The 12015-nt window shown below is 24.7% G+C and overlaps 1 protein-coding gene across 1 annotated transcript; it reads right to left on the bottom strand.

Annotated features, from left to right (window-relative positions):
* Window positions 1–2005: 2005 nt before the first annotated feature.
* Window positions 2006–10454, bottom strand: LOC113560476 (homeobox protein MOX-1-like). Its single transcript, XM_026966365.1, has 3 exons — window positions 10135–10454; window positions 2811–2962; window positions 2006–2257 (listed from the first exon to the last, which is right to left on the bottom strand). The coding sequence occupies exons 1-3, from the start codon at window positions 10322–10324 to the stop codon at window positions 2189–2191; spliced, it is 411 nt and encodes a 136-aa protein (XP_026822166.1). The 5' UTR covers window positions 10325–10454; the 3' UTR covers window positions 2006–2188.
* Window positions 10455–12015: the final 1561 nt, after the last annotated feature.

Genomic DNA, 12015 nt, shown 5'->3' on the forward strand with positions numbered 1-12015 from the left:
ATGTTTATATTCAATCTATTTAACATAATATTAGTGTAATATTTTGTGATGTTTATAAAAGTTTTTAATTATTAGGGCCGTATACGTTTTGAAGTAAATAACACAATACAGAATCTTGTGTTTAATAAATAAATACAAAATACGTAGATCATAATGTATTATCAATTTTCATTTTATCTACTTAAATGTAAAAATAAAATCTCAGATATTCGGTTTTTGATTCGATTAAAAAATGTATAGACACACTTTGGTAACTTTATGACAATAATTTTTCCAATTTAAAATTTATTGTTAAATCATGGAATCATTAAATTATAAAAACACAAGTTTACAAATGTTTAAAATATTTACTTCCTTTGGGACATTATACATCATCTGAGTACTTTATTATACACACTCATAATGCATATTTTATACTTAGTAGAAATCATAAATTGCCGGTATATCCCGAATATAGAAATGTGTTTTCAAAACCTACGCTTCATAAACACAAGATATAGTAACATTTTCTTCCGTTTCTTTTCCGGCATTATATTACTTTTACATTATTTCAAAACATTTGGCGTTAAAAATAGTTACAACATGCTTCAAATGATCATATAATATATGACAACACAGGCAAGGATTCACGCAATCGTGCCTATACAATACGTCATGTTACTGAATCTTAAATCATTGAGATTTATCTTATTAAATAATAATTTACTATTATTGTGATTAGGTAAAATGATTTTATTTTTAATAAAAAATTATTGTATCCAAATCAGATTTTAAAAATAAAAAAAATGTCTTTTGTGGTTTAGTAGGTCCAGAATTGACTTTTGACATATTATTTTCAATGAGATGTCTTATTCTAAAATGGAAATATTTTAATAGTGTTATTTCACTTTCAATTTAACGTTAACTTATAATATTTATTAATCATAAAGACGGCTCTCTTGAATATTGAATGTACAGTTTACAGTACAAGCTGTTTTTATATTATTATTTTTGTTTCGAAAGTTTAAAAACATCCTTAAGTATAATTATTACGGTTTTTGGTTAGTATATGTTGGGTAGTTTATCTGTAAATTATGCAATAATGATGCCACGGGTGGGCAATAAGCTTTAACTCGTATTATGCACCTTAGTTCTTTAACTATGTAAGGGTATAAAGACTTAGTTGCACGCAGTATAAATAACCGATTGAATATAATATATGTACTTAGTCTATCTCTACCTCATCAGTTATTATTAATTTGTGTTCAGCGCTACCAACGTGAAACCTGCTATGTACCTCTAAAATGTGCGATTTTAAAACTTCATTGGGTAAAAAATTAATTAAACTGTAGTGATAAATAATAATATAATATTTTTGATTAAAACAAGCTTACATGAGATAAAATATTACAGAGAGGGCGTTGAATAATATGCTTAACTTAACTATATTATTATAGTACTATGCTATAGTATAAACACAATAGCTGATAAGATAATAAAAAAAAAATTGTTTTGGAGTACCTATTGATTTAATGTGAACCATACTGAAACATTTTTAACTATGGAAATCAAAATTATAATAAACGAGTTTATTTTTTGGTTTTGTTAGTGACATTTAAGCGTGTTTAGTTTTAAAGATATTTTAATTTGAATTATAAACTTCAATCACACATATTCAAAAAGAGAAGGATAAGAATTAAATAAAATTGTTTTTCAAAGTTGTATTGTTTGCAAAGTTAACTTAAAGATTAATTCTGTATTTTTATTAAATCTACAACATTATATAATACAAATCAATCAATGATATTTTTAAGACAACGATATATGAAAAAATATATTGATAAAAAGATAATTTAAATCTAAAAATATATGCAAACTGTTGGGATACAATTTATCACATATTATGGAATTTATTTACAACAAAAACAGGATCAGGTTAAAAAGTCTAAAACATGTTGTTTGAAGGTAGATATAAAAAAAAATTGTTGGTGATTGTTGCGTACAAATAAAAAGGTTTTTATTTTTTAATACTCTTAATCCCGATGGTAGGTGAAATAATCCATTTTATACAATTAAATTCCATTAAGGTTTAAACCGTGAAAAAAAAAACTTATGTCTATATTATAAAACAATGCCACGAATGTTGTACAAACGTAATATAGCGATTTCTCTTGACGATTGAAATGCTAATAATACAATCGTTATCCTGTTATCCGTAAATGGATTCGTCGTTCAGCCTTTTTTTCTTCATTCGTCTATTTTGGAACCATACTTTCACCTAAGACATGATAAATGTAAATTACATGTTTATAGATTACTTATAAATTACATTGGACAGGATAATCGATGAATGGTATTATTTTCTGTCAGTAAATTAGATGTTTTTATGTTAAAAATATATATATACGATATAATACGATATTTGTTCACTTTTTATTTTTTATTTTTATCAAAACTAATTTTAAAGTATTCTACAGTTCTAATTACAAACATATGTTTTTTGAAATTCTTAATAGATTATCCAATTAACAGTATACTATTTACATGCAATTTATATTTAGTGTCTAACAAATTTAAATTTACTGTTGTAATTGTTATCAACTAATATTGCTTATAGACACAGTCAGAATAGAAAACATATTAATCCAAATTAATTAAAACCCTATAAACATCAATTCAACCTAATAATTCTACGCTCAACGTTGAATTAAAATATTAATGTACAAATTTGCAATATATGTATTGCAAATGATAAGATAATTAACGATTCATAAAAAAATTCTAACAAAACATATGCGACAGCAGAATATTCTACAAAATATTATAATTACTTGTCGTTCTGTGAGACCAAGTATTAGAGCCACTTCGTACCGTCTTAATCGAGTCAAGTATTTACACTTCTCAAACTCTCCCTCGAGCCACCCCAATTGGTATTTCGTGAAGGCAGTTCTAGATTTTCGACATTTCATGCTATGATCATTTTCTAAAAAAAAAATATTAATAATAATAGTAACCATTAAAATTATATGTGTAGTACGTATTTATAATAAAATGTTGTAAATTTATTATCGTCGTCAAAAATATTTCAGAATGATTGGATGAACAATATTACTGAGTTAATATAACATTTGTTCTGTTTATTGAGTTATTAATCGGCAATAATGTGAGCTTATAACCAACAGTAATACATTATATAGGTATTATAAATATTATCAATAGGTGTACACTGTATATGATGAAATTCTCCTTCATCACTATTATAACATTATAATATATTGTTTCTGTTGATTTAAAACTAGGACTTATAAAATACAAATGTATATGTAGATTTAAAATTCGAGCCTAACTGTAGGTACGTATGAGTATGAAAAATATGCAATATCAATAGTTGTTAAGAAAAAATGATTACATATAATATTTTGTTGGATACTTATATGTTTTTTTTTTTGTAAAATATAATGAAATATGCATAGTCAAAATCTGTGTATAATTTTAATGTTTCATGAAATAAATTTATATTTAGAAACACTTAGGATATTTTAAAAATGCTACGAAATACAAAACAAATACAAGAAGCTTCCGAATCTTTATAAGCTATAACACATAATATTATGAAATTTAAATATGTTATGACAGTACGAATGTATTCAAAAAAGGAATTAACCATAGTTAGTGTTTAAATACTGCGATTGCAGATATTACATTATGTAAGTATAAACTGACATTTAAATTATTAACTGTTAATACATAACTGTTTATTATATATTATTCGATAATAATAATGTTCCGACTTTTATTCATCAATTCTTGAGTACTCGTAATGTAATATTTATTAGATGATTTTTATATTACATATTATATTAAATTTCATAGCAGTTTATACCGCTTACTTAACAAGATTTCGTGTAATCATGTTATTTGGAATAAGCTATGTAAAAACCATGTCAGTAATAATAATACTGGTAACAGTATTAGGTGTTATTGAAAAAAAAATTTCGATGACAGCATTTTATCCATAAATTAATATCATATGATGTCATGCTTTAAATATTGAACTAATCTAAAATTAATAATAATTTGAATAAGACAGTTATCAAAATATATTCTCTATAGTTGAGTATTATAAACGTTTCGTCTTAAAGTTTTGAGATGTTTAGGTTATATAGAAAGTAAAAAGTTAATAGGGGTGAATAAAATATGTTATATATAGGCATTTGTGAATATATATTTTGATCCTTGAAGATGTTCATAAAATATAACTATAGAAGATTCAAGTGATCAAATTAACAAAAAAAGATTTTATTGTATAGATTTTATAGTCAATCAAACAGTGGTCATCAAATTATTTTAGGTAATATATATATACTTATTTATATATAATAGGGTATTGTAATAACATACCGCTGCATACTATACGTATAATCTTTTGAGTGGCCACAATAAATTCCACCGGAACAATCACACAAATTATGTATAATTATAGGGATCCTATAAAAGTACATTAGTACGATTCATATTATGAAAATGGCCGTAGAAAGAATATTTGTGGTATGTAATAAAGACTAAATTGAAACTTTAAATCAATACTTATTTACAAAACTATGAACTATTAAAGTTCTAAGTCGTAATAATTTTATTTTTAAATAATATGGAATAAATAACTAAAATAAAATTACCTTATTTGAAAATATATTGATACTGTATCTTATGATACTTGACACGGGTCATAAATTATCATAACAGTTAAATGTTAAGGTCTTCGCTGTAATCAATAAGCGAAAATCTATATGAACCAAAGGCATAGTTATAACTGTAAGCTATTATAGTGTGCGCTTAAGTTAAATGCTCTTAGTATAGATGAAATACTGAAATGCATTGCCAACTTACAATATTATTATTTACTCATGGCTAGTTTTCAATAATTACAACTTTGCATTGCTAATAGAAAATCTTAAATAAATATATTTGGTTATTTGCTTGCGTGTAATTTTAATCTGTTATTATAGACATAATATTATTTAGGTTAAATTGTACATAATACCAACGAGAGTAATTATTTTATAATAATAAAATGCTATTATACTACTACATGAATAGTGATTTTATTGTTTACTCATCACCAGTATTCAAATCATATGTATTATTTTGTTGATAATGAATTGCAACCAGTATAAAATATAAATACATATAGTGACATTTTTATTTGTTACCATATCACTAATATATTTCTTACAGCATTTAAAGTCTTTTATGTCTTGTAGATATGTTTAATAATATTATCGTCAATACTAATTATTATTATTATTTTTAATTAGTTTGATTAAAAAAGTATCGTAACTTTTATGTGATTGAGCCATTGAGGTTTTTCATTTTCTGGAATCCCAAAGGAAAGCATTTTCTTTGTTATGGTGTTTTCCAGCGTTCACTACTATGTATAAGTGTACAGTTTTCCAATTATAGTCATAACGCATGAGTATAACAAAGGTAAACACTTGCAATTAATATAAGTAATTTTACAAAAAACTTTTATTAGTCCTACTTGTTCGTTAAATTTGATAACTCATTTGAGAAGTGCAGCAAGTTTTCGTTCGGTTTATTTTTCACGCAAAAATTTATTTCATAAAATTGTTGTTGAAATTATTTAGTTCATACATATGGTTCGAGAGAAAATTGTTTAACTTTAATTATCAAAATATGAGTTTATTAATGGTTTGCTTTAACGTACTCGACCACATTAACGAGTTCAATCATTTTTATAAAATACATTTTTGGTGTTAAGTATAGAAAATCGTTCGCAAAACTATATAAATCTAAATAAACAAAACAAAATATACTATATTTAAATATAATATCGTGGTTTTTTTACTTTCGCTAAATATTTCTTCTGATCTCCCCTGATTCCACTATAAAGGATGGAGATGCATTAGTGTGCAGGCCAATAATTAATTATACTCTGATCTTCGTAAAAGTAAAAGTAAAAAAAAAAAAGTATGCAAAAGGTTGAATAATTAATAACGAACAAATGGTTTATACCATAGCCGTGTATCTTCATTATTTTCCCACTGAATCTCGAAGAGTATATAACTCATTGTGGTATTCGTAAGCAGATGTTTCAAATACTTTCAATTGTATAAATTATACAAAGCATAGCATTTATTTAGACATGTCGTTTTTTATTTTATAAAAACGTTACAAAATTACAATATTATGTTCTTAAGACTTTCTCCACATATTTTGTTTTTAAATTTATCGAAATTTCGACTCACTCCGATATCTTTTTATTTTCCTTATCTCAAAGGATTTTTCAAATACTATAACATCAATTAATATTATTTTACTAAATTTTCAGCTGTGGAAAGTCCCAGAACATTTTGAATAATTTACTATATTATTCAGGTAGATTTATTAATACTTTTAAATATATAGAATAAAAAATAAAAATATTTTAGGAAGTGCGTATAGGTTAAGTCGTTGGGCACTCATTTTGATTCACACATAACAGCATATATCATGTTGTCGTGTTCTATCTTTGGAATTAATGTCAAATCAATTAATTCTAAAAATTATTGTAGTTAAAATCTTGATTATACGATTTAACCATATCTGCTATAATTAATATAACATTTTTACGATTTTTTTGTTTATATATTATAAGAAGAAGAAACAAACTTTATAAGATACCAATCGACATTTCTTCAAAATATTTATTTTTAATTTTAAAGTAACATACAAAAAATATTGAGCAATAAAATAGACAAAATAAATTAATTGATAGTATTTATTTCGTTTTTATATTTTCATACTATTTAATTGGATATCAATCAATCATAGTAACTATAAAAAAAATCAGGTAATATAGAAATAGAAATAGGAGTATTAGGAATATTATTTTTAGAAATGTAAACGGTACCTACTCTATACAACTTTTAAATTTAAATATTCAGCAATCAAAGTTTAAGAAAATAGTTATTAAATAGATTCCTATATTATTGAAGTGTTTAAATCGTTTAAAATATGACTATTGTACATTAAAAATGTCTAACTCATGCGGAAGAAACTTTTAGTTTCTAGTTAAACAAACTTTATTTTTGTACACGAAAACAAATTTTCCTGACATATGTCAAAAAAGTATACAGTTTGAAAATCATCCTATGAACACGCTCTATTCAAATATATTAGTTGTTTTTAGATTTATTCATTTATAAAAGATTTAGCTTTGAAAACATTTATGCATTTATCATTCTAAAGTTGTTATGAAATATACTATACTTATGTGGTTCTAGTTTAATACAAAGTATAAAAATAAGTATTTATTTTATCATGATGGTATTGAAATTAGTTAAATAAAATATGAACACTGTTAACATTTTTATCTCTAAATATATTTTGTGAATAAATTATCCTATGCATTTTGCGAGTGATATTTTCATGATATTTTTTTCATCAATCCATTAGGTGTTAATGGTTAAGCTAATAGATACAGAAAAGGTAAATTAACGATTTCATCATATAAAAATACATTATAAGGCTATTTTGTTAATCTCTGCGTCAATAAACCCTACAATACATATAGTATAGCATAGTATAATAATAATAATAATAATTGTTGATACTAATCCTTTGTACTCGGTAATTGTTTTACAGTAAATTAAAATAAATTAGTGCCCAATATTTAACTTAAATTTTGTGGTATAAAATATTATTTAGTAATATATCGTTAAATTTTGTATATTATAATAAATTATAAAGGTTAAAAAATAATCTAAATATTTAAACAATGCGCATGATGTATAAATATTTAGTTTTTATTGTTAGGAGCTTAAGTATAAAATAATCAATTTTGTATATTTATAGAGTTATTGAATATTGTATGTATAATATAATAATATAAAAAAAATTATATTTAATAATAATGATAATTTTTAAAAATATTAAAGTTAAAAAAACTATTTTTCATCAGAAAAAAGTTGTATAAAATGTTAAAACTAATATTTGGTCAAAATGTCAAGACTGTAGTTTTTTTATTTATTTAATGCGTTGCAATAAAACTACACGATGTAGTGGTTTTATTAGCTCAATAAAATTCGTAATATAAATATGTTTTTTGTAATCATAAAATTTAGCCTCTAGAGCTCACCCAAATCTTCTAACATTCAAACCGTATCCAAACCTTTAAATTCAAATGTCTCCGTCAAATCATTAAATTTCCATATTATGTATCTAACCACACGCTCCATGATGATTCCTCTATTCTTCTCATCTAAATGTAGTAAACACTCTTGATAAAATATTTTGTTCCCTTTTACAAAGCCATCGAAATCCACTCCTAACTGACCTATTATCTCACAACATTTCTAGTATACCTGGAAGATACTCTAAAAGTAAATGATGTCGTGACCTAATAGCTGAATAAACCGATCTATTCTTCGCTGAAGTGCTTTCAATGGTTTTATTCACGCACTTACAAATAACCCAACACTTATCGTATATAACTGTACTTATTATATAAATATTAATTTTATAGATTGCATAATTAAAAAATTAACTTAAAAACTTAGAATTTAAATTGAAATACAAACGAAATGGCATGACACGTTTCAAAAAGTCTGATTAATATTAGTCTAGAAATTTTCAACGTAGATTAATTTTGTCGCAATGCATCACTACGCTGTATATGACAAAAAACCTAACTTAATCAGTTTTTTAGGTTAGGTTCTATAATAGTATATAGTATTTAGCTATGTTTTATAAGCTATACGATATTTTGCAATTGCATATGGACACAAGTATAATATTTGTTGAATAGTGTTGTTATTAAATTATAGACTATAGTAAAGTGCCTACTTACAAAATAATTAAAAAAAAATTAAATAATAATAGTTAATTTAAATTCAATATACATTTAAAATTCAATTAATCAAAATTAAAGACACAATTTTTTATTTACACAACATAATTTAAATTATAAACAAATATGTATAATTTAAAAATAAATTAATTTATTATGTAAGCTGATGAAAATGTATAAATTATTCTAATGATTTGAATAATATACTTTTAAGGAATAATACTATTTTTTAGTTATATATTGTATATTTATGTCGATTATTAAGTAGGGATATATTATTATATTAAGTACCATTATGTTAAAATTATAATATTTATATTTTATGGCTTTTATAAGTTCTGCATCTAGTAATAATTAATATAATAATTGATTAATTAAAATGTATTATATATGTTTATGTAAAGGGTTTCCTACTGTACTTGATATGATTTTAATCATTGGTATTGAAATAGCTTGAACAATCAATGAAGACGAATTGTAACTTTTCATGTATATTCTAACCTTATTTTTATTTTCGTTTTACATTATTTTTTTTTTATATTACAAATGAAAATGGAACTTGAACTTATAATTTAATTACCTTGATCTCCAAAATGATAATTTTAAACTAAATTGAAGTATCTAAAAAATAATTTTAAATAATTTTAGATATATTTTTCAATAATGTTACGTACAAAAATTATTGCATACTCATCTATTATCAAAATATTATGAATTCGAATATTTATATAAATATTTTTCACGTATGCAATATCATAATAATATTGTATTGCTTTTTATTATAGGTATACCCTATTTACTCGGATCAAAACAGTGTTTATAACGAAAATGTATTTAGATAATTGAATACGATTTTTAAATCCCTAAATGACATTAAGAATAATAAATATATAGATCATTTTTCTTAAGCACAATAAGATTATCCTATTTTTGTTTTAATAAAGTGAAAATTTAGTTAACAATCTGGAAATTGCTGTGCGTCACATCTTCATATTACAATTTTAGACCAAAATAGTGTAAGCTAATAAGTAATGAGTTATTACTTATGCAAATAAAAAAAGAAAAGTATTATTTTTTTATCGCATATTAGTTTACAAAAAATAATTGTAAAACGTCATAGTTTTATCATTTTAATAATTTATTTTTCTATTCGTATTCTAATGGCCACTATGATATTATACTGCATTGGTGATGCCCCCCGTGATAGTAATTTCAGAGATAATTATGCTGTGTTTTAGTAGAATAAATATCACTTTTTTATTTTTTCATGAATTTACAACGATTACAACAATGATAATATTTCGTACCTTTACTGTCTATGACTACTGGAAGTCCGCCATTGGCAACCTGTCCGACCGGATCCTGCAGGACGACCGGTTCCGCAACCTGCTCCCAGCAGCGTCCTCCAGGAAAATCCTGACGGAAATCCCTTTCGTCGTCGCCATCGTCGTCGAAGTAGTAGTCGTAACAATAGTAATAGTTGTCGTTGTCGTCCATGTCACAACGTTTGGTCTAGCTATCGAACTGTACTTGTATCCGGGAGCACCAGCGATATTTAAGCAGTGAGTTCGGAAACGGAGCGTCGCCACCATCGGTCTCGCGCTGTTTGTCCGCGGCACCGACTCAAAGGGACCGATTTACGGTCTGCGGAACCGCTCCCACAAGTATAGGCCTCGCACGTGTCCACCGTTTATCGTGAAAACAATATTACAATATTTAAATATAAGTACAGGGTGATTTTTTTTTAACTGTAAACACTATTTATTTCGAAAAACTTTAACGTTCTTAAAAATATTTTTTTTCACATAATTTGAATCCATTACAAATCTAATTTTTTTTATTGAAAACATTCGTTTTAGGTTTAATATTCTAAAATAAAATACAAAATTTAAAAAAAATGTAAGTCATAATTTAAAACAATTTAAAAAAAAAAGGTGACTAGAAAAACTAGAAAAAAAAATTAAATTCTTTACAGTAATTTTATTTTTTTACCTAATAAATTTAAGTTATATAAATTATTTTATTTTCCAAAACTAACGTCAAAAGGCAATACATTTTTTTTTTAAAATTGTTAAAATAATTACACTACTGTAACTAGATATGTACCTAACTATGTGTGTACGTATGATTTTATGTAAAATTGCATTACGATAAATGTCACGACAGTATAATATTATTACAAATGTCTGAATTTTCGTATCGAAATGCCGAATAATGACATGTGCAGCGTCATGCCGTCATAATTTATTGTCTATAAAGTATTATATATTATGGGTGTTTTAGCGCTGGCCAAAACGTACTGGTCTCACGCATTCCAACATCTCCTTTAATAATAGTCGTCATAATGACAATTCGTTTTACATTTCTCTATAAATAAAAACTTGAATATTATTTTCATAATTATGTATGATAATATATTATAATTGAATGAAACGGTAAACACTGTGGATACAATTCATGATTATTCACTAAATATATAGGCTAAACTTAACACGTTCGCTAAATAGTACAATCACAGTTGACAGCATATTGTAATTAATAGCCCGAATACACCTAAATCTATATAGCTAGTATTAATATTATAATTTCACACTTATTTTTTTTAACCAAAGCGAAATATACAGGTAATAATAAATAATATAATAAATGTCCATTCATATAATTGGAGTAAAATGCAACATTATTTTAATCGTTCGGTACAATTTTGCTAGTATAAAAATTAAATAATCTATTACTTACATAAATCGTATGCACTATGGCTTAAATTATTTTTTGTTGAAAATCAGTATTTAGACTAAAAATATTTTTATTATTGTTTAAAACCAACACGTTAATTCATTTATAAAGCTTCTTTATTTTTTTTTTTGAGTTTATGTGCGTAGATAAATAATGGATATATAGATTTCTCAGAGCCTGTCTATTAACGGAATTGAAAAGTAAATGCCTGTGGTTTGGCATTCGGATGGATCTTAGATCGTTAAGAACGACATTGGTACTCCAACAAGGGTAAACACAATATATTTTAGGGTTGGATTTTTTTTTAAGTCCATAATAGATATTGACTGCTTCCATACGGCATAGATGTGTCCCGAAATAATCTCGTTAGATACTGTTAGAAAACTCAATGTACTATAAACTGATAACCGTACTTACAAAATATAAAGTAAATTGTTGATTGAAAATTACTG

Source organism: Rhopalosiphum maidis, chromosome 1 (genome assembly GCF_003676215.2).
Source record: "Rhopalosiphum maidis isolate BTI-1 chromosome 1, ASM367621v3, whole genome shotgun sequence".
Taxonomy (NCBI): domain Eukaryota; kingdom Metazoa; phylum Arthropoda; class Insecta; order Hemiptera; family Aphididae; genus Rhopalosiphum; species Rhopalosiphum maidis.

Bases quoted from the DNA above. Each gene is read 5' to 3' on its own strand.
- LOC113560476 (XM_026966365.1), bottom strand. From the start codon at position 10,324: ATGGACGACAACGACAACTATTACTATTGTTACGACTACTACTTCGAC. The intron at 2,963-10,134 runs GTACGAAATATT...TTTTTTTTTTAG, and splicing joins AGTAGTCATAGACAGTAAAG to AAAATGATCATAGCATGAAA. The intron at 2,258-2,810 runs GTAATTATAATA...ATCATGTCTTAG, and splicing joins TTGGTCTCACAGAACGACAA to GTGAAAGTATGGTTCCAAAA.